At 43.8% G+C, this 24,173-nt stretch overlaps 1 protein-coding gene across 8 annotated transcripts in view; it reads left to right on the plus strand.

The window, feature by feature from the left end:
- Positions 1-24,173, plus strand: part of FARP1 (FERM, ARH/RhoGEF and pleckstrin domain protein 1) — a 288,775-nt gene that overhangs the window by 182,247 nt on the left and 82,355 nt on the right. For all 8 annotated transcript variants that reach the window (XM_049099408.1, XM_049099412.1, XM_049099411.1 and 5 more), the window contains one exon: positions 7,164-7,268. In XM_049099408.1, the coding sequence (XP_048955365.1) occupies positions 7,164-7,268 (105 nt within the window). The remainder of the gene's footprint in view (positions 1-7,163; positions 7,269-24,173) is intronic.

The following is a 24,173-nucleotide window of genomic DNA, read 5'->3' on the forward strand; positions in this document are numbered from 1 at the left end:
TTTGGGGGAGGTTCTGTGTAAGGTGGCTGCTTCCCTACTGTAGACTCTCTCACCTCTGCTCTGAGATTAGATTTCAGCATTCTCACCTGTCCTCTTCTTCAATTAGGGGGAATTTCTCACCTGCTGTCTCTTGTCTCATTTTCTTGGTTTTCTGTGAATCTAGTCCTCTTTTTCCTTTATCCTTTACAATTTTTTTTAAGCAGGGTTTCTGGGTGTAGTGGAGATGCATGTATTCAGTTGGCCATATTTAGCCACAGACTGACATTCTTTTCATCGTTTATATTAAGCTCTGTCTGGCAGTGGCCTTGTGCTATATTTTCTAAGAGAAACATGCATTTATGGACAGTTAGGTGGGTTCCTGTGGAATTTCTGAAATTGTACTCTCCTTGAACTTCTGCCCCATTGGCAGCTCCTGTCGGTGTGCAGAGGGGCTGGGAAGGTGGAGCCCTGGAGGGATCGCTGGGGTGTTGGGAATGTGTGTGAGTTGTGTGCATTCAAGGCTGATTCCTGCCTCTCCAATCTCACAGGTGGAAGGGTCTCAAAAGAGAATATTTCTTAAAAAGGATTTTAATTCTAGAACACCTTTCACATCTAGAGCAATAGCTGTAAAAAGGAGAATATCTTTTAACAGCAGGAAAGATAAATTACCTTCTGTAATTAGTATATAACTTGCTGAGTGTATTTATTTGGTCAAATTAGGGAAATTTTGAAGGCCAGAGTTTCTATGTTATTCCAAATTGCTTATTGGCTTGTTAGTTCCTTGTAATCTCATTTCTTCGAAAGGGACTATTCTGGATGTGACTGCATTGTCTCTGCCCCCATGTGGCTAAGAGATGGGTATGAATTTGCTATAGCTGCTATAACAAAGTACCACAAAACAACAAATGGCTTAAAACAACAAATGTAATCTCTCACAGTTCTGTAGCCTACAAATCCAAAATCAGGGTGTCATCAGGGCCATGCTCCCTCCAAGACTGGTAAATCCTTCTTGGCTTCTTCCACCTTCCAGTGGGAGGCTGTTCATTCATCCTTGGTAGTCCCTGGATAATAGTCACATCACTCCAGTCCTTGCCCCTGACATCGTGTGGCCTTCTCCCAGTGTCTCCGTCTCCACACCATCTTATAAGGAATCAGCCATATTGATTTAGGGCCAATGTATTGGCCTCATCTTTAATCTTTACTTGACTACATCTTGAAGACCCTGCTTCCAAATAAGGTCACATTTGCAGGTACTGGGAGTTAGGGCTTCACATCTTTTTGAGGGACACAAGCTCATAAACGTAGGTTTGGCTTTTTTTTTTTTTTTTTTTTTTTTTTGCTACAGTTAAGCCTCTAGCTTGATGTTCGCCTCAAACAGAAATCAGAGCGACCATAAAGCCAGCCAGCTATCCCTGCATTTCAAGGATCCACATGTCATTCAGGAACAACTGATCGATGTGACTGGTACCTTGCTACTCAAAGCGGAGTTTTTGTACCAGCAGCCACCGCCCTGGGACCCTTTGGAAATGCAGATTCTCAGGCCTCACCCCATTCCTCCAGAATCAACACTTGACGCTTATTAAACTTATTATATATTACATTATATATGATAATTATTATTATTAAGCTTATTATAATCTTATTAAGATTGACGGGCACAAAATTCAGAAGTGCTGCTCTCTGAGTCACCTCCAGCAGGGATCCTGGGATGGCCTCTGCCCTTGGAGACATCTCCATGTAGCACGCCGATGTGGCAGCCAGGTTTTCTATCCCATAACATTGCAGAGGACTGCCTCGATGGTTGGAAAATGGATCTTCCTTCTCAATGTCAACTCATTCCCCTGACATCAATTCTATAAATTAACATTTTTCCCTTCACAGTAGAAGCAGCAATAATAGAGAACTTGTTCTTCTGTGCCAGGCCTTTGCTAACCACTTTGCAATCGTGGTTTTAATTTTTATGTTGATACTGGAAGATAGATGATAATGTCTCTGGGCCTGTCATGACTCCATGTCCTCTGGACTAAATTGTGCTCCCCTGCCCTCAATTCATATATTGAAACCTTAACTTTCATTGTGGCCATATTTGGAGTAAGGAAGTAATTAAAGTCAAATGAAACCCTGATTGAGAAGGATTAGTGTTCTTACAGGAGGAGACACTAGAGAGCTCTCTCTGACATAGCACTTACCATAACATTCTAGTTTATCTGATTACTTGGCTGTAGCCTTGACTTAAGAGATACTTGTATTGATTTATTTCTTCAGCACCTAGCCCAGTGCCTGCATGTGGCTACTCGCTTGCTGTCTATACCACAGGCAGGCTTGTAAAGCTGGCAGAGTTAGTACATCCTAGGCAAAAAGTAGCAAAGGTCCGTGAGAGAACCTACAGTATTCTAATGCCCTAGGATTAGACTTGTTGAAGGTTAGTGAGTTATAGAACTTTGAATAATATTCTGATAGGCATTAAAGGTAAGAAAAAGGAGACCAAGGCCTTTGAGACAAGCCATTCTCTGCTGGATAAGAGCATGCCCTGGTTGTCATGGTAACGTTAATCCTAAAAGGGGGGGGGGGTGGAGGAAGGAAACAAAACACTTCCAGAAACAGCTTTCTGAAACCTCAGCAGATGCAAATTTTTTAAACCAGGGCAAACGTTATCTTTATAGATTCGTGTCTACTAGATTGCTTTTGAAAGGTTAGAACCTTAGCTTGTACCAAGTAGGGGACATCATTTGTTCAGATGCTTTGAGGAATTAAGGAGAGGGAGAAAAATCTACCCCCACCCCAGAAAGAATTATCTGTTCTTTTGAAAGAGAAAAAAAATTCCCACATAAAACTTTATGTAATAGAAATAACCTGAGGCATAGAGATATTTTAAAGGTACAGTAAATGAAAGCAACTTTGACAATTTTTAATAGCTTAAGACCACATTTGAATGTTCATACTGCTTGTTATTCAGTACTGAGTGGCCAGACATTCCCCAAGAATGCAAAACCTCCTTCTAAAAGATAATTTTATAGGATTCTGTGACCAGAAAATCAACAGGGCCCCCCAATTTGAAATCAGCCAACTAACTTGTGAGCTAGGCTAAAATTCAGATGCGTTTTAGAGGAGCATCATTAAAAGTAGCCAATAAGAAAAAGTGATATATGATTATATAGTTTCACTAATTGCTGATTTGTTCTCCAGAATAAAACATATAACTACTATTCAGTGTCTTTTCTGTAAGGCACAGAGTTAATTTTAATCAAGACTTGGGCAGCCCGGGTGGCTCAGCGGTTTAGCGCCGCCTTCAGCCCAGGGCGTGATCCTGGAGACCCAGGATCGAGTCCCACGTCAGGTTCCCTGCGTGGAGCCAGCTTCTCCCTCTGCCTGTGTCTGTCTCTGTCTCTCTCTCTATGTCTCTCATGCATAAATAAATAAAATCTTAAAAAAAATTTTTTAATCAAGACTGGCTGAATATGGGGACGTCCAGACTGACCGTTTCTTTGAGGCTATGGGAGTCTTTTTTTTAAGAGTTTGAGAGAGAGAGGCAGGGACAGGCAGAGGGTGAAGCAGGCTCCACACAGGGAGCCTGACATGGGACTCGATCCCGGGTCTCCAGGATCAGGCCCTGGGCTGAAGGTGGTGCTAAACCACTGAGCCACCTGGGCTGCCGAGGCTATGGGAGTCTTAAGGTCAGTTTCCTCAGCCCCAGTACTAATACTTGGTAATAATTTAAAAGTTCATTTGTCATAAGATCCTTTTCATATTAAACTTTATAACATGTAGGTTTTTTTTTTTAATATTATTTATTCATGAGAGACCGAGAGAGGCAGAGACATAGGCAGAGGGAGAGGCAGGTTCTCTGCAGGGAGCCAGATGTGAGCTGAAGGCAGATGCTCATCTGCTGAGCCACCCAGGTATCCCTCTAACATGTTGGTTTGCAAATGCCCTGCAAATCACTTGGTTTCCTTTCCTCGTGTTTGGTAGCTTTTGCAACATTCAGTAGAAATGTGTGTGTATCTTTAAAGTGAGCCCCACTTTGAGAAAAAACCTTTACAGGTCAGTCTTCTTAGGGTCTCTGCTTTGTGCTCTGCTCACTTTCTCCCTGCTGTTGGATATACCTCCTTCCCCCATTCATACTTCACTGACTTATTTCTAGATTGGTTTTAGCAACAGGGCTGGTGGATTTATAACTTTTTTGAACCTCATCACTGGCTACTAGTGCAAAGCCTGCCCCAAGTGCAAACTTTGTGGTTGCTCCAACAATGTTCCTTTCATGCCTAACACGTAAAAGCACTTTTTGAAACAAGAAATCTTAGCGAGTGTTGAGCTCACACACATGGGTGTTCACTCACTCTCCCCATGTGATTGGGCCATGGCCACTCTTACCCCAGCTAGTCTTACCCCTCAATATTTTCCTAAGTTCCAGTTTCTTAGAAGAACTCATTTGCTGGTTCTTAAAAAAGTTGAAACAGATTCTATTGTGTATCACCTTCTCTGGCTATTTGTAGATGTGAACCCCGTCCCCATTACTTTTTCTTGTTTCTTTTTCCTTCTACATTTTTTCATTGTGACAAAATATGTATAACCTAAAATTTCCCAGTTTAGCCATGAAGTGTACAATTCACTCACAATGTTGTGCAACCAACACCACCATCCATTCTCCCTTCCATGATGTGATTGCTGTGTGTGTGTGTGTGTTGAATTCAAATTCTAGTTGGGGGATCCCTGGGTGGCGCAGCGGTTTGGCGCCTGCCTTTGGCCCGGGGCGCGATCCTGGAGACCCGGGATCGAATCCCACGTCGGGCTCCCGGTGCATGGAGCCTGCTTCTCCCTCTGCCTGTGTCTCTGCCTCTCTCTCTCTCTGTAACTATCATAAATAAATAAAAATTAAAAAAAAAAATTCTAGTTGGTTAACATACACTGTGATGTGAATTTGAACAAAATTACTTTGTGAAGTTCCAAAAAATTCATCAGACTAGTGTTGAGGAATGATGTTGCTGACTGAGTAAATCCACTATAGGAAGTAAAGCAGGGATGATTTCCTTTAGAGAATGGGAACGAAATATTTTCCTTTTATTTTTTAAGATTTTATTTATTTGAGAGAGAGAGAACAAGCAGTGGGGGTGGGCAGAGGGAGAGAGGGAAGCAGATGCCCCGCTAAGCAGGAAACCCGACATGGGCCTCTGTCCTAGGACCTGGAGATCATGACCAAGCCAAAGGCAGATGCTCAACTGCCTGAGCCACCCAGGTGCCCCTTTCCCTTCTTAATTACACATTACAATTTTTCTCATTAGTTCTGACACAGTGCCCGTGGGATGATTCTACCAGTGACCCTTGAACCAGGCACTGAAAGAGCTTGGTGAGGTTGGGATTATCCACACAATATCCATAGAGAATATTGTATGCCTTCAGATAGCTGTGATTATCTTCTGGATTTTAGTGATGAGGAATATGGGATAAAGTGGCATCTGGTTTTTTTTGTTGTTGTTTTGTTTTTTGTTTTTTGTGGCATCTGTTTACAGAAAAAAATGCTTAATCCCTGGACACTGAAGCATCTTTGACAGCTCCTCAGGTCGTCCTGGGCCAGGCTAGTGAACATGCCCCTCTATGAACTCGTTAGGCTGTAGTTCTTACCCTCAGTTAGTCTCCTGGGTTACTAATTGGTTCCTAGAATGCTCTGCTCTTCCCAGAGGGAAGGTAAAAGCATAACAGCAGTAACTGGAAATGACTTTGTTTTGAAATCTTTTCTTCCAGTGTTTGATCCGTGTGGTGGAATTGGATCCACTTGACTAGTGGGGTCATTAGGAATCCACCAGACAGTGAAGAGAAACCAAGGCATATGATTCTTAGTGTTTAGGGTAGACATTGGGTTCTTCTATAGCCGGTTTCCTTTCCCCGCAGATTCAATATAAAGAAAATGCATGTAGAGTATTGATTTCTGCAGGCATTTGATTGACGGCCAAGTGCTTTGCTAGACAATAAGAACATAAAGGTGGAGATAAGTAGCCCAGAATTTAAGTGGAGAGACAGGCTTGTGGTGTACTTAACTATTTATAATATGGTGGAATGAGTAAATTTTATTCTTTGTTCATTCACTTCCAAATTGGTCTTTAGGCACTGCAGATACAAAGATTAATAAAATACAGCCTTTATTCAGTGTAGGTGTGGTATGGATGAGAGTTTACACAAAGTGCTAGGAGAACCTGGGGAAGAAAGCCGTAAATTCTCCCTGCCAAGGAACAGGGCCAGAGGTTCCTCTGCAACAAAAAGGCCACAAAATCATGAGTTGAAAACTTATGTTCCCACAAAACCTGCACACAAATATTTGTAGCAGCTTTATTCTTAATTGCCAAAATTTGAATGGTAACCAAGACATCTTTCAGTAGATGAAGGGATAAATAAACTGTAGTACATTCATACAAGGGAATATTATTCAGCAATAAAAAAATAAACTAAGAAGCCACAAAAGGCATCTGGAGACCTAAATGCATACCACTGAGCAAAAGAAACCAATCTGAAAAGGCTACATGCCATATGATTGCAACTATACAGCATTTTGGAAGAGACAAAACACTGGAGACCGCAGAAAGACCAGTGGTAGTCAGGAATTGAGGGTGCGGGAGGTAGGGGGATGAGGGTTGAATGGGTGGCACACAGTGGAATCTTAGGATGGTGAAACTATCCTCTGTGACCCTATAACGGTGAGTACATGATATTATAGATTCGTCAAGATGTTTAGAGCTGTACAGTGCAGCGTGAACCCTGATGTAAACTGTAGGCTCTGGGTGATGATGACATGTCCGTGTTGGCTCAGCAATTGTAACAAATGCATCAATGCAAGATTAATAATAAGGGGTACTGTGTGTATGGTGGGAAGGGGTACATGGGAACTCTCTGTTCTTTGTCTTCAATTTTCTGTAAATCTAAAAGCACTCTAAAAAATATTTTTTAAAAAGGGGTGGGGTGGTGCCTGGGAAGGGGTAGGGGGGAACTGGCAGAGAATTAGCATCTAAGTGTGAATACAGCCTGGAAATGCCTCCAAGGTGTGCAGCCGGGAGTCTGGTCAGTGTTCATGGAGGTGGGCACACTGAGAAGGGCTGGAAGATTCGGGAATGAAGACGCTTCCCAGGGTGGAGCCATGGCTTGTTTTCATCTCTGCCTGCGCCAGAGGGGGTAACTCCTGTTGTTTCTGTTCACAGCAAAGAGCTCCGGGGAAAGTATTGCTGGATGCGGTTTGCAACCACCTCAACCTCGTGGAAGGGGATTATTTTGGCCTCGAGTTTCCTGACCACAAAAAGATCACGGTAAGTGATGGGAAATGAATGCCCTAAAACAGAAGAAAACCACCTAGAAAGCCCTTGTTAATCTTTTTGGAAAGTATTACGCACATAGGATTAGCAGGTTCAAAGAGAATACTCGGTGAAGACTGGCTCCCTCTGACCCTTTCCCTCACTTCTCCCTCCAGGAACTACCGTTACCAGCTGCCTCTGTATCCTTCTGATAAAAGTCTGTGTCTGTGTGTATACAAACACATATTTTTGAAACACGTGAATGTGGGGAAGCAATATACAACATCCTATATCTTCCCCACCACTTCTGTTAATGTATTGTGAGGATCTTTTCCCTTTCCATGCATAGAACCCACTTCTTTTTTTTTCAGCTTCATGCCATTCTGCTGAATGGACATGCCATAATTTATAACATCTGTTCTAAATCATAGGATATTTAGGTTCCCAGCCTTTTCTTTTACAACAAATGAAGCTACGGCAAGCATACTAGACAAGCCTGTGCTCAAGCGTTTTAGTACTTGAGATCCAAAGGCTTGGAGTTGCCTAACCCATGGCTTTTGATCATTGTAAAGTTTGAAGAATATGTCATGTTGTTCTTTACAAAGGTTTCACCCATTTGAACCCAAAAGTTAGAACATAGCTTATTGTTCCTTTTGTCTTTTGGCTAATGGCACTTTCTTCAGGCTGTATCTGGAGTCTTTAGACACTCTTTGAGACGATACATTGATTGTGTTTCTATTTATTCTAACATTCAGTACACAAAGTACCTAGAACCTTTGTCAGCCACTGTGCTGGGGACCCAATAACTATAAGATACAGGGAACATACAGTGGGGTGTCAAGCTTAGTCAGTGACCAGCACAGGACATGTGACAAATGCCCCCCTGGTGCCATGGGGCATTGGGCCCTGGGGGACTGGGGGCAGCAAAAAACATTGGTGTTATGGGAATCCTTCCCAGGTACTGCAAAACTGAGTCCCATGAGGTCAGTAGGAGTTGACCTAATAGAATGTTCCAGTGAAGGGAGTCTCACGTTTATAGAGCAGAAAGCAACCTTTAGGAACCTGCATATAAGGCAGGAGTTGAGAGGTAAAGGGGAAGGGCTCAGGTGAAGGAGGTGAGAAAGAGGAAGCTGGAAGGTAGGCAGGGAGCCACATCTCAAAGAACTTTTTATACAGTTACCATCCAGTAGGAATAGAATATGAGCCACATATGTAATTTCATATTTTCTAACAGTTATGTTAAAAAAAAGTGAAATTAACTTAAAAGCACATTTAACTTAATTTGATATGTCCGAAAACATCATTTCAACATGTAATCAATGTCAAAAATTATGGGGCACCTGGGTGGCTCCATCAGTTAAGCATCTGTCTTTGGCTCAGGTCATGACCCTAGGGTTCTGGAATTGAGTCCCACTTGGGCTCCTTGCTCAGTGGCCAGTCTGCTTCTCCCTTTACCCCTTCCCCTTGTTTGTGCTCTCTCTCTCTCAAATAAAAAAAAAAAATCTAAAAAAAAATATCAAAAACTAGGGATAAGCTATTTCATTTTTTCATGCTGCGTCTTCGAATCTGCAATTTTATTTAAATGACACAGCCCTTCTTGATTCATGCTACCCATGTTCCAGAGCTCAGTGGACATGTGTAGCCAGTGGCTATCATGTTAGATGGCACAGCTCTGTACCAAGCTAATGTGTTTGGGAAGCTGTCCATGTATTTTAAAGGGAACATGTTATGATCTGATTTATGGTTTAGAAAGAGGACTATACCAGACTGGAATATAGGACAAGACGAGAGTCAGGAAAGCCCTTAGGAGTTTGCCATATTTCAGGCTGGAGACAGTGTTGGAAGGAATTAAGGAAGAACAAGGTGGAGAGCTGGAAGGAGGTGGGTGAATTTAAGAGGCTTTGGGAGAGAAGTGGTTGGGGCTATGATTGAATGGATAGGCTTGTGAGGGGAAGCAGGCTCCGAGCGGCTGGGTTTTCCAGCTTTGCCACCTGGGGGAGGATAGTGGCATCAATCACTGGAGATGAAAGTCTCAGAAAGGCCTTGTGTGTGAAGAGATAAAGACAATGAGTTCCACCCCAGACGTGAGGACTCAGGCATCAGTGGACACCCTGGTGGAGACGTCCAGTAGGTAGTACCAGTAGGTGTATCTCCTGGAGCACAGGAAAGCTATCTGAGCAGAAATGTAGGCTTAACAAAACCCAGGATTATTTTATTTAAAAAAATTATTTTGGGATCCCTGGGTGGCGCAGCGGTTTGGCGCCTGCCTTTGGCCCAGGGCGCGATCCTGGAGATCCGGGATCGAATCCCATGTCAGGCTCCCGGTGCATGGAGCCTGCTTCTCCCTCTGCCTGTGTCTCTGCCTCTCTCTCTCTCACTGTGTGCCTATCATGAATAAATAAAAATTAAAAAAAAAAAAAAAAAAAAATTATTTTAAAGGTTCTATTTATTTATTTGAAGAGAGTGAGTGAGGGCGTAAGTGGGGAGATGACCTGAGCTGAAATCAAGAGTTGGATGTCTAACCCATTGAGCCACCCCACCAGGATTATTTTAAATATTAATCGAAGCTCTGAAACTGGATGAGAGGGTAGACCATGGAAAGGAAGGTAGCCTGGAGCACCAGAGAAGGAAGAGCCCTCAGAGGAGATGCAGATGGGGAGGAGGAAAACCAGGGGAGGGACATATCACAGAGCAAGGGAAGAGAGTGTTGCAAGAAAGGTGTAGACAGGAGGTGAGTGGGTAGGTGGTGAATGAGCAAATCTGTCACATACCTAAAAGTGGGTGTGAATATTGTTTTCTCAGCTTTTCTTTCTTCCTTTCTTCCTTCCTTCCTTTCTTCCTTCCTTTCCTTTCCTTTCCTTTCCTTTCCTTTCCTTTCCTTTCCTTTCCTTTCCTTTCCTTTCCTTTCCTTTTCTTTCTTATTTATTTGGGATAGACAGAGAGAGAGACAGACTGACAGACAGACACAGGAGGAGGGAGAAGCAGGCTCCACGCCAGGAGCCCGACGCAGGACTCGATCCCGGGACTCCAGGATCGTCCCCTGGGCCAAAGGCAGGCGCTAAACTGCTGAGCCACCCCAGGGATCCCCCTCTCAGCTTTTTTCTGTCTCCAAATACTCTTCAGCATTTCCTCATGCTTAAGTTAAATCTAAACCTCCCTGACTCCCATTCCTTTTTCTGATGTGGCAAATGACCACAGGTGGGCCAAATCTAACTCTACATTCTGTTCATCCAACAATTATTTTGTGCCTACACGGTCTCCGGTCTCCGTCATCAACTTTTATACAATAGAAGCCTCGTGATATAAAGTGACCATGAGAAGTGGTTATGGTTTCCATTCATTAGAAGTGAGCAGCTTAGGGAAAAAAAAGTACACAGCCTGGTAAGAGAGACAAATAATTACAATACAATGTAGCAAGTTCTGTGGAACATTGTTTCATAAATTTATTTTATGTCGAAATAACGATTCTCAGAACACTGGAAGATACATTATCTCATTTCTAACAACTTTGCCTGAATTACGGCAAAGGCCTAATGGCTTCCCTGATTCCACTCTTGCCCTGTTCTGAAAGAGCTGGAGTTGCCTTTTTAAATGATAAATTAGTAGTGGTGAGGGGCCTGAGATTCTCAGGACTGTTCCATATCTGGGTCAGCCATATAGCCAATGCTGGAGTTGGGATTCTAACCATGTTCTTCTGACCCCATGTTCAGTGCCCTTCTAGAATTTACATATCTCTTGATCCTCCAATGCTGGTTTCTTCCAAGTTTTATCAGCCTGGATTTTTATGATCTCGGTACCTTCTTATAATACCCTTTAGGAATGTGGTCAGCCGCAAAATACAGAAAACCCACCACATGCCACATGAGTGCTTACCATGTGCCAGACTGTTCTGGTTGCTTGTGGACACGACAGCTAAGGCGGCCCATGTTCTAAAACAGGGATCAGTACGCTTTATAAAAGGTCAGCTGATAAATACTACACAAAGGCTTTGCAGGCCACGGGGTCTCTGCTGCAGCTGCCCAAGTCTACTCTTGTGGTGCAGGAGCAGTCATGGACATTACGCAAATGAATAGATGTAGCTTCGTTCCAATAAAACTTTATTTGTAATACAGGAAACCGTAGCTTGCCAACACCTTCTGTGAAGAGGAATAACTCTGGGCAAGACATCGTATTAGTTTTACCTACAGTATTTCGCTCATTACAGAAAAACCCATCGTACTCTTTTTATCTGTTGAGGAAAGTGAAAGGCCCAGAGGCGAAGTCATTTTCACAAAGGTGCACGGCGAGGAAAAGGGGTAGCCGTGATTCAGGTTCAGTTCTGTCTAAACGCAGGTTTGTGTTCTCCGTTACCCTTCCATTCTGGCCGTATTTACATATTTTGTTCTCTGTCAATTAGGAAATCCCAACCTGAGAGCAAATTTCATAATGTCTAAAAAAAAATAAGTTGTTTCAACAGAACCGATCGGTGATGTTAGATGAGGCAGGAGAGGTGCCTGGGGAAAGGTACAAGGAGGGCTTCTGGGGCCTTTGGCCCAATTCTGTTTGTTGATCTGGGTGCCAGGTCTATGCATGCAATCGGCATGTAAAAATTCAGTGAATTGTATGCTCATCCCGTGTGCACTGTATGTGTATAAAACATCAATAAAGGTTTACCCCCAGGGACATCTCTGTAGCTCATTTGGTTAGGCATCTGCCTTTGGCTCAGGTCATGATTCCGGGGCCCTGGAATCAAGCCCCGCATCGGGCTCCCTGCTCAGTGGGGAGCCTGCTTCTCCTTCTTGTTCTCCCTCAAATAAATACAGTCTTTAAAGAGTTTATCCCCAAAATGCAGTGCAGTAATTTCTGCTCGGAGGAGTAGAAATAATGACCAAAAAATGCCCGAAGGCTGCCTGACAGACTCTATTTTGGAAGAGTCAAGGATGAGTCTTGATTTTGTTGAACTGGGGAAGAACCTCTCACCTATGAGAACAGTAAACTCTGGCTGGATTTTCACCTCTGTGCTTAGTAAAGTTGAGAATTTAGATTTGTGTGAATTCCAGAATTCTCTGGACTCTTGTTTTCATCTTTATTTTTTATTTTATTTTTTAAAAGATTTTATTTCTTCATTTGACAGAGAGTGCATGCACAAGCGGGGGGGGGGGGGAGGGCGGAACAGCAGGCAGAGAGAGAGGAATAAGAAGACTCCCTATTGAGCAGGGAGCCCAGTGTAGGGCTTGATCCTAGGACCATGACCCAAGCCAAAGGCAGATGCTCAACCACTGAGCCACCCAGGTGCCCCAGGTTTTCATCTTTAAAAAACTGAAATCCCATGCCCCTTATACAACTCCTCATTTCCCCCCTCCCAGTCTCTGGCAGCCACCATTCTACTTTCTGTTTCTAGAAGTTGGGCTACTTGAAATGACTCTAAGTGGACTCACATAGCCTTTGTCTTTTTGTGACATATTTCACTGAGCATCATGTCAAGATGCATCCACAGTGTAGCCTTTTTAAGGCTCAGTGATACTCTGTTGTAGGAATGTGCCATGCTTTGTCCATCCACTGGGACACGGTGGTTGGGAACAATCTGCCATGAACACGAGTGTGCCATCAGCATAGTTTTTTGTTTTTTTTTTTTAAGATTTTATTTATTCATGACAGAGAGCAAGAGAGAGAGAGAGAGGCAGAGGGAGAAGCAGGCACCATGCAGGGAACCTGACGTGGGACTCGATCCTGGGTCTCCAGGATCATGCCCTGGGCCGAAGGCAGGTGCTAAACTGCTGAGCCACTGGGGCTGCCCAGCATAGTTTTTTGATGCAAGGTGATTAGTACCTTTACCAGCTTCATTTGGGAGGCTGCTTCCTCACCTGCCAAAGCAAGAGGAAGCATGGTGGGTCTCCACATGTCTAAATGTGGGCCATCGCAGCTGGCTTTGCCCATGTGTCTACCTGTGTGTGTTACATGTGAAACTGAGGCCCCCCAAGGGCCTGGCATCTGAGTTGAGGGCCTTTGCAGGCGGCTCATGTCACAGCTTAACTTTATGTCCCTTGGCTCATGGGTTCCATTGCATGAAGAGCCCTTGTCAGAGCTTGCTGCTCAGGAAGGGTTTGAAAAACACTAAGGGGAAAAGGAGTGCTTTCATGGTCTAAGATGTGTTTCTCAAGATGGGATGTAAACTGGTGATAATTGGTAATCAATTATGTTCTACCCATAATGAGACGTGTCCCGTGGCTTGCCACTTAATAGAATGGCAATAGATTGCTGTGTTCACATGCGAGTTTGGCTCTCCCTTCGTCCTTGAGTCTAGACAGCTTTCCCACGAGATTGCCCCACAGGAGCAGACAAGTGTTTTCATCAGCTATTTTATTGATTGGTCTTTCCATGGCAGAAACACTAGGGATCCTGGGAATCAAGACTCTGTACTTACTATGCCAGCTAATTGGTAGCTAGAGTCCAGGGAGGCTGGTGAAAGGCCAGAAAGTTGCCATGGGGGTGAACTCACAGACCTGACTGTCCCGGAGCTTCTGTGTGCCCTGGGCTCTGCTACACACCATATTGCATCTCATTTGTTCTTCGAAGGAGAGGTGGGCATACACAGTGAGAAGGTAAAGGTGTTAGGCTTTAAAAGCTGTACTGTGTCTGTGGCAACCACCCAACACTGCCTTCGTGGCACAAAAGCAGCCACAGACAATATGTAAATGGATGTGCATGGTTGTACCCTGGTAAAACTTTATCAAGGGGCATGGATTTCTGAATCTCGCAATTCTCACGTTGTGAAATACAGTACATCGATCTTTATTTTTCAACCACCTAAAAGTGTAAAAGCCGATCTTTGCATTCAGGCTGTACAAAAGGACATGGTAGTCAGAATTCGGCCCATGGACCTTAGTTTGCCAATCTCTTGCTTTATAGTATTTTTGTGAGATTGGTATTTTATCATGTGCATTTTACAGGGAGCAGATTCAGAGAGGTAACTTGCTCAATGCTTACAACCAGGTTTATAACCAGAATTTACACACAAGCTTGTCTCAGCCAGTGCAAAGCTGCTTGCTACACTTGACTGCCTTTCCTCACACTGGCCCCTCTCAGAGCCCTGTGAACCTAGTAGGGGAGAGAGGTGTGTAAGATAGATCTCAGCAGCCAGTCAAGGATGCTGGGAAAAGCCTGCATTGTGGTTTGTAAATCTCTTTATTTTTATTTTTTAAAGATTTTATTCATTTATTTATTCACAAGAGACACAGAGAGGCAGAGACATAGGCAGAAGGAAACACATGCTCCCTGTGGGGAGCCTGATGTGGGACTCTATTCCAGTACCCCAGGATCATGACCTGAGCCGAAGGGAGATACTCAACCACTGAGCCACCCTGGTGCCCTGTAAATCTCTCTTTAAACATTTGCTTCATCCTCTAGCAGCTGGGTAGATTCTGTACATTATCTGGAAAATGAGATTAGTAAATCATGATTTTATAGGATGGTCACAAAGAGTAATTCAGAGACTTTACAGTGATGAGCCCAGCAGGATTCCTGTGCATAGTAGGCACTCGGGTATCCATGGCGTTTTGTGCTTGTGTTTCAGCTCAGAAACCAGTGAAGCTGGCCCACCAGTCTTTACTAAAATTACATCACTTAACCTATCTGATACGACAATTCCAATTTCTAATAAATGCTGATAAAACTCAGGAAGAAGATTGGCCTCTTTTCGTTCAGTTTGATCCTTCTTTATGCCAAGAGAAAAGTTTGCTGTCAGTAGGTGTCTTCGGTCAAGCTGCCCTAACAAAATACCACAGACTGGGTGGCTTGAACAACAAACAGTTATGTCTAACAGTATTGGGGGCTGGAAGTCTGAGATTAGGGAGCCACCATGGTCAGACTCGGGTGAGGACTGTATTTCTGGCTGGCAGATGGTTCCCTTCTCACGGTGACATGGCAGAGAGACAGATCTTTTCTTAAGGCCAGGTCCCTATTGGATCAGGGCCCCACTTTTATGACTTTATTAAACCTTAATTACCTTTAAAAGACCCCATCTCCAGGTACAGTCACATTGTTGGGGGGGTTAGGGTTTCAACATAGGAATTTTAGAGGGACGCAGTGTAGTCTATAGCAGCAGGCATGCTTTCTAGGGGCTTGAAGCCACAGAAACCATGGCTATATCCCTTGCTGGTGGTTTCCCAGCCTCACCGGGGTTGGACAGACCTCCTTCATGTATGCTTAGTAACAGCCTCCTGACCTTGCTTCTCCTTGGGGATCTGAGGGCATCTAAGACCAGGAAGGACTCTCTGTGGAACATGCTGGGTGTAAAGGATGAAGACTGTTGCAGAGCCACAGGCAGACAAAAGTTTGGGAATCCAGCAGAAGTGAGATTGTGGAGTGCCTTTGTCACCATGCAGAGCAGCACTGGCATTGGATACAACAGTGGCTGTGTTAATGGCACAGTTCTCAAGAGGATGTGAAGCTCTCCTTGAGCGGAGAGCCTGGGAGGAGGATGGATCACTGGAAAAGATAAAACAATGGGTGATCTTCCATTTCTTATGCTGGGAATATACGTGGGGTTGTTTTGTTTTGTTTTGTTTTGTTTTTCAATTGCTAGACTTTTTTAAAATTTTTTTTTTCATTTATTAGGCAGAAAGAGAACCTGAGCAGGGGAGGAGCAGAGGGAGAGGGAGAAGCAGGCTTCCTGCTGAGCAGGGAGCCTGGTGAGGGGCTTGATCCCAGGACCCTGGGATCATGACCTAAGCTGAAGGCAGATGCTTAACCGACTGAGCCACCCAGGCACCCCATTTATAGACTTAAAAAAAAAAGCATTAGATTTACAGAAAAATTGAAATAAATTATATTTTACAGTGAGTGAATGGGACAGGCAAAGGGAAAGGGAGAGAATCTCCTACAGATTCCCTGCTGAGTGCAGAGCCTGATGCTGGGCTTGATCTCATGACCCTGAGATCATGACCTGAGCTGAAATCAAGAGTCAGACACTTAACTGAATGAGCCACCCAGGCGCCCCTGTTTGCCTTCCTTTTTGAAAGACATTTTTGCTGGGTGTAAAATTCTAGTAGGAGTTTTATTCCTTTAAGGATATTAAAAATCTTCCTCCATTGTATTCCCACTGGCATTGTTTCTGACGAGAAATCTGCTGTCCAGTTTATCTTTGTTCCTTTGTACATAATCTTTGTCTCTGTGGCTGATTTTAAGATTGCCTCTTTATTGCGGTCTTTGAGGGATCCCTGGGTGGTGCAGCGGTTTGGCGCCTGCCTTTGGCCCAGGGCGCAATCCTGGAGACCCGGGATCGAATCCCACATCGGGTTCCCGGTGCATGGAGCCTGCTTCTCCCTCTGCCAGTGTCTCTGCGCCTCTCTCTCTCTCTCTCTCTCTCTGTGACTATCATAAATAAATAAAAATTAAAAAAAAATTTTATTGCAGTCTTTGAGCAATTTGATTATGATGTGCTTCCATGCTGTTCTCTTCACATTTTTTACAAGATTTTTAATTAATTAATTAATTATTTTTTTTTTTGAGAGAGAGAGTTCGAGAGTGAGAGCAGGAGCAGAGGGAGAAGTAGACTCCCTCCTGAGCAGGGAGCCCAATGTGGGGCTCAATTCCAGGGCCCTGGGATCATGACCTGAGCTGAAGGCAGACAGCTAACCGACTGAGCCACCTGGGTGCCCTTTCTTCACATTTCTTTTTTTTTTTTTTTTAAGATTTTATTTACTTATTCATGAGAGACACACAGAGAGAGAAAGAGACAGTCAGAGAGACAAGCAGAGGGAGAAGCAGGCTCCATGCAGGGAGCCCGACATGGGACTCGATCCTGGGTCTCCAGGATCACGCCCCAGGCCGAAGGCAGGAGCTAAACTGCTGAGCCACCCAGGCTGCCCTCTTCACATTTCTTATACTTGGAGTTTTTTGAGCTTTTTGGATCTGTGGGGTTTATAGTCTTCATTTTGGAAAAATTTCAGCCATTATTTCTTTTAATCTTTTATCTGTTTTTTTTTTTACCCCTCCCCTGCCATCTCCTCTCCTTTGTGGCTCCAATTCCATGCATGTTAGGCTGCCCAAAGTTGTTCTACAGTTCTCTGATGCTCTGTCAATTTCTTGGTAATACCTTTCTGTTTCATTTTAAATTCTTAATATTGCTACATCTTTAAGTTCATTAGTATTTCTTGTGCAGCGTCTAATCTGATTTTAATCTCGTTCAATATTTTTTGTTTTGATCTCAATACAATGTGGCTTTTGTCTCTAGAGGTTTCATCTGAGTCCTTTTTATAAATTCTGTATGTCAACTTTGAACATAGAGAATGCAGTTGTAATAATTGTCTTTATGTCCATCTCCACTAAATTCTAATATCTGTGTTCCATGTCAGATTTGATAGTTGTGTGGTTGTTTTTGTTGTTATTGTTGTTGTTGTTGTTTGTCTGATTATGGCTCCTATTTGCCTGCTTCCTTATATGTTTGGTGATTTTCTTTATTGAATATCAGATTTGGAATTTTACCTTGTTGAATGCTGAATACTTTTATGTTCCTATAAATTTTTATTGAGTGTTCTGGGATGCAATTAAGTTATTTGGAAACCATTTAGTCCTTTCACATCTGGATTTTAAGACCTATTTGTTGGGACTGGTGTAGTGTATAGTACAGGGTTAATTATTCCTTATTGCTAAAGGGATGACTCTTTAGTACTTTATTCAGTGCCCCAGAATCACGAGGCCATCTGGTCTGGCTGGTGAGAATTAGTAATAATCCTGACACTGTGAGCATGAGGCCCTGGTACCTTAAGTCCTTTCATTGTTTTGTTTTGGTTTTTGTTTGTTTTTTTCCTCCCTAGTCTTGGGTACTTTTCTTATAAGCTAATATTTTTTTAATACATTTTTAATTTTTTAATTAACTTTTTTTATTTATTTATGATAGTCACACAGAGAGAGAGAGAGAGAGGCAGAGACATAGGCAGAGGGAGAAGCAGGCACCATGCACCGGGAGCCCGACGTGGGATTCGATCCCGGGTCTCCAGGATCGCGCCCTGGGCCAAAGGCAGGCGCCAAACCGCTGCGCCACCCAGGGATCCCTCTTATAAGCTAATATTGATCAGAATTCAGTTGATTACTCTCAAAAGGAACTTTCTGTACTCTGCCAAATACTCTTCCCAGATGGAGCTTTCTATTCTCTGGTATTGCCCTGTGAACTCTCAGTCCTACCTTTTCAACTCATGGATTTTGCCAGCTTCTTCCTTCTATACTATGGCCTAAAACCTAAAGCCTAAGGCAGAAGGCTAGGGCAAGTATAGGGATCCTGAGTCTATTTTCTTGTCTCTCCTGAGCCTTCAGATCTGTTGGGGCTAAAGTATGTTTTCTGTTTTGTTTTGTTTTTTCATATAAGAAGATAAGTCTAGGTGCTGTTAATCTATTTTGACCAGAATAAAAAATGTCTAATAGGTTTAAAAAGAAAACCCTTAATAGGAAAATTACACTTAAAGAAACTATTATAAACAAAAATTCAAAGTAAAGTCATTTCTTATAGAAGTCAGCTTGCAGAAAGACTACTTGGTTGCAATGAATTCTAGACACTAGATAATTTTCTGTAACATTTTGTCTGGTTCTTCTATGGGTTATAGTTGTTGAAAATATTTTTGTTGTATGCAGTTTTGGTTTTTAAACCTGAAGAGGAGTTTTTTAAAGATATTTATTTATTTATTTATGTATGTATGTATGTATGTATGTATGTATGTATGTATGTATGTATGAATGATAGTCACACAGAGAGAGAGAGGCAGAGACACAGGCAGAGGGAGAAGCAGGCTCCATGCACCGGGAGCCCGACGTGGGACTCGATCCCGCGTCTCCAGGATCGCGCCCTGGGCCAAAGGCAGGCGCCAAACCACTGCGCCACCCAGGGATCCCTGAAGAGGAGTTTTTGTTGAGTGTGTTTGCTTTTAGAGGAACAGCATATTATGTTGCAGAAAAAGCACAGGTTTGGGGTTACATGGACATGATGTTGAAGCCCAGCTGTGTGACCTTGGGCAGCTTAAAAAAGCTTTCTGAGGTTGGCTTCCTTCCTGTGTAAAATGAACACATCGTCAGGAGCATTTAATGAGACTGTATAAAGCACCTTTCTAGGGGTGCCTGGGTGGCTCAGTCTGTTAAACGTCTGCCTTCACCTCAGGTCCTGAGATTGAGTCCCAGGTCAGACTCTGTGCTCAGCAGGGCATCTGCTTCTTCCTCTCCCTCTGCCTACCCCTGTTCATTCTCTTCCTCAAATCTTTAAAAATCTAAAACAAAACAAAACACAAAAGCACCTGTCTAGTGCCTGGCAACACAGGACATGCTCAAGAAATAGTCTATTCTCAGTGCCCTGTTGTGATATCAAGTCACTGAGTCTCTTTTAGTAAGAATCTTTCCAAAAATACCTCAAATATTTTAGTTGCCTACAAAATCTCCCTAAAATGTTACTTACCAAAATAACAGAGACTGAAGATGTTTAGAGAAAGAAGAGAAACCACTTTGGGAATGATGGTTCAGCCTGCCTTACCTTTCACACCTAAGCATTAAAGTGTTTCTCCTAACACTAACATTAATAGAAAATTGGAGGAAAATAGGAAGCCTGACAGAAATGTAGGCAAATGGGAAGAAGGCGAGGCTGGAAAGCTGGGTTGAAACCAAATTGTGGAAGGTAGACTTAAGGGGCTGACTTGTGTCTCCCCAAAATTTGTATGTTGAAGCTCTACCACCCCGTACCTCAGAATAAGACCACACTTGAGGACACAACCTTTATTTCCTTTTTTAAAGATTTTATTTATTCATGAGAGACACAGGCAGAGGGAGGAGAAGCAGGCTCCATGCAGGGAACCCGATGTGGGACTCCATCCTGGGCGTCCGGGATCAGACCCTGAGCCAAAGGCAGACGCTCAACCACTGAGCCACCCAGGCATCCTATGGACACAGCCTTTAAAAGAGGTGATTAAGTTAAGTGAGAGTAGGCCCTAATCCTACTGACGGTTATCACTTCACAAAGTGGGAATTTGCAGCTACCTGAGAGACGCTGGGGGTGTGTGCACAGAGGCAGGGTCAGGAGAACATGGCCAGGAGGCAGCCATTTGCAAGTCGAGGAGGCCTCAGGGAGAAACCAAGCCCATGACCCCATGAGCCTCCAGAGCTGTGAGGAAATAAGAGCATGTTGTCCAAGCCACCTAGTCTGTGGTGGTTTGACATGGCAGCCCCAGCAACCTCTTACTAGCAGGGAAGTTCTCTGATGAATGAGTTTTACTGACTGGAGTGACATTTCTGGAAATCCATTCGTTTTAACCAAATCCCTTTATAGTCCAGTAACGTGGGCGTGTAGGTGTGCCCTGGAGACCAGCAGCATGGTTTTGGAGAGAGCAGGGATGTGTGGCTTGGGCGAAGGGGTGGGTGGTAGGGTGAGAGATAGATCTTTACAGTTGTGACCCTCTAGAGATCCATTGGCAGGGAAGGAAAGATGATGGTGCTTTTATCGCCTTTTTAATTTGTCTGGAACTTGTTTCTGTTCTGCCTAGGTTGAGTGAACAAGTGATCTTTCTACGGTGATCTCATTGTCTTCAGATGCTTCTCGATGGCCTTTCCTATAGAGCAAAACTTCAGTGCTTATCTCCAGTCAAGCAGCAACCTTATTTCTCTTCTTGCTCCTTCTAGCTCATCTGTTTATATAGTGGCTGAAGTTCTGCATGTGCAGCTCTTTTCTCTGAGCCCTGCATATACCACTGTAACCTGGTAACTCAGGTTCTCAGAGGCCCTGAGTTCTCCGGCCGGGTTGGCTGTGACGTGATGGATGGTTACTAGCGTGGTTACAGCAGAGCCGTACCAAACAGGCGAATTCAGGCCCGTCTGATGTTCCCGGACCTACTTGTTCTAAAACCACATGCTCAATTGGCTCCAATTGGTGCTTGTATTTGATGCTTTCCACAGAAATGCTAAAAACAGACGAGAGATGTTTTATAACAATTCATAAAATTGGCAACTACGTTGCCAGAGTGCGGTTGTTTTGTCCCGAGCGGTTTGCGGAAGTTGAGGCAGCTTCTGTGGCAGAACTGGCGATGGTGATGGTTCCCAGAGAGGGTTCCCCGAGGCTGTGGTGGCCGGACCAGCACAGGCCTGCAGGCTCGTGAGTGCTCCCTTCACAGTGCTCCCACTAGGGTTCTCCAGGTAACGTGCTGTCCCAGGCAACGCGACGACTTTAGATTCTTTCTACCTGTGTCTGTCCTGCCTCCCTCTGATTTTATAGGAGAAGCAGAGGCAGCAACAAGGAACTTCCCTATCTTCCCGACCCAGAACTGTAAACTCACACGTGTGGTTGGCCTTTCTGTCTCCCTCAGTGGAACAGCTCTTCCTTCTATTTTGGGCCATGGCCCTGGGTTTTAGGGCTATCTTCTCACATCCCTTAGGACTTTGGTTACTAACCCTTCTTGGTCATATTTGCAGTCCTGCTTTTTGGATGCACCTAGTTTCTTTTCTTTTTCTTTTTTTTTTCTTTTTTTAAGATTCTATTTATTTATTCATGACAGGCAGAAACATAGGCAGAGGAAGAAGCAGGCTCCCTGCAGAGATCCCAGAACCCCGTGATCATGGAACCCCGTGATCACGCCCTGAGCCAAAGGCAGATGCTCAACCACTGAGCCACCCAGGCATCCCTAGATGTACCCAGTATCCTATGAAAAATGAACAAGTAGGGGTTCTTGGCCAGCTCGGTCAGTAGAGCATGTGACTTTGATCTCAGCGTTGTTGAGTTTGAGCCCTATCTTGGGTGTGGAGATTACTCTTAGAAAAAAAAGAAATAAAAATAAAAGCAAGCAATTAAACAATGCCCTTATGTGATTCCTTACCCCCATTGCCCTGTTCTCTTGCTGCCTGCTTCACAGCCAAACTTCTTGGAAAAGCTGAGCATCCTTCCTGCCTCTTCAGCACGCACCACTTTCTGCCCCACCACTGAGCCAACTGAGAAGCCAGTATTTCAGTTCTCATCTTATTTGACCTTTCAACAGTTTTTGCTATAATTCATCCTGGAAACACTGTCCTCCCATGGCTTCTGTGATCCAACTCTCCTTTTTTTCCTTCTGTCCTTGTCTACTTCCACCTGGCTGTTCCATGGCGGAGGGCACCATCTATGCTCGTGCATTTCATCCTCTGGACTCGATGAGGCCGTCTTACCTTCTGTGGGGTCAGAGTTGGAGGCGACTTCTGATGTGGGATGTCCTGCCCAGGCTTCACTTCTGAGCTCTGAACAAGTGTGCCCCATCATTGCCATACTGTCTCTTACTCATGAAATCCAAGGGCACCTTGTAAAATCAGTGTCTAGAACCTCCATCCTGGCCTCTTCTTCAGTTCTTCAGTTCTTCACAAAGAACTCCTGTCTTTGTGACTGGTGCCAGTATCTATCCAGGGGCCCTCGGCAGAAATCCTGCTGTGATTTTGGTCATTGTCTCCACACACACACCCTTGGCCACCATATCCAATCCATCAATAAATCCCTTTCGATTTTACCTCTTGAAATTTTCTTCAGTCCACCCACTTTGCCTCAACTCTGCTTCTGCTCCCCTGGTCCAAAATCACATTCTCTCTCACCTGGAACAATTGCCACAGGTCAGCCTGCATCTGCTCTGGCTCCTCTGTCCGTTCTCACAGTGCCAGATTAATCTTTTTAAAGTGCACATCTAATCGTATCAGCCCTGTGCTTATATCCAACTTTATATTGCTCTGAGGAAAAGGATGGAGAATCTCAGCATGGCCTCGGGGGAGCCTGACCCCTTCCGACCCACCAGCCTGGTTCTGCAGCTGTAGCGCTCCCCATGCACCTCCAGCATCTGGACAAAGGTTTTACCTGTGTGTTCGTCTTCTCTTCCCCTTCAGATCTCCACACACCATCATCCTCAGGGACCCATTCCTTGAACAATATAGTGTTCACATCAGGTCTCAGGAGCCTCTTACCCCCATGCCTGGGTCAGACCTCTCTGCCCCAGCCCTTAGGAGTCCTCTGTGCCTCCCTTCATTCTGTTTGTGTCAGAAAGGGTTTTTGGTCCTCGTCTCTTCCTCACTAGACCATCAGCTCCATGAAGCAGGGATCATGATAAGTTTTTCTCATCACTGGATTCCCAGAGCCTAGCATAGAAACACAGTGATTTTTGTTGTTAAATGAATTTTAAAAATTTAAGAACAGGATTTAAGTTCCAGTTCTGCACCCGGATTCTCTGGATCTCAGTTTCTTATCCCATGGAAAAACATTTGCCGCCTTACCCATCTGTTAAGAATCTTACAAAGGAAATAATAGATCTCGCAAATGATGATTGCAGTTATGAATGACTGCATTCTCCTTTTTGAATGTTGAGGTTTATGATTATCACAGTGGAGATGATCCTAAGTCAACTAATGCCGTTATTTTTTTTTAAGTTTATTTAAGTAAGTAATCTCTACATGCAACCTCGGGCTCGAGCCCACCATTCTGAGAACTCACCATCCTGAGATCAGGAGTCCTATGTTCCTCCAACTGTGCCAGCCAGATGCCCCTAACACCCTTGTTTGTTTTTCTCTTAGAGGAAAACAGCAGTAGGGGATGGGAAATACAATAATGAGAATTTCATTATGAAACCTTATTGCTTTGAAAAGGTGAATGGGGAAAGAGTAACCTGAATAAGTAGAGGCTTAACATTTTTGGTGTTTTCATTATGAGAATGCTTAGTGCTTACTTAAGCTAATTTGGATAATGGAGTAAAGCAAAAGACCGGAAATCACCCATCTTCCAACCTCTTGAACACATTTTCTTATGGATGTAAATATTCAGCAAGAACATAATTTTTAATGCCTGTGTGGTAATGTGCCCTATAGATTACTTATTTATTTAATGTTCTTATAAAAATTTTTCCACCATTAGGAATGCTAATCACAGCATGTGATTAGGATGTGAAACACATCATGTAAATCTTTGTGTAC

The sequence above is a fragment of the Canis lupus genome, chromosome 22 (genome assembly GCF_003254725.2).
Source record: "Canis lupus dingo isolate Sandy chromosome 22, ASM325472v2, whole genome shotgun sequence".
NCBI classification, from domain to species: Eukaryota; Metazoa; Chordata; class Mammalia; order Carnivora; family Canidae; genus Canis; species Canis lupus.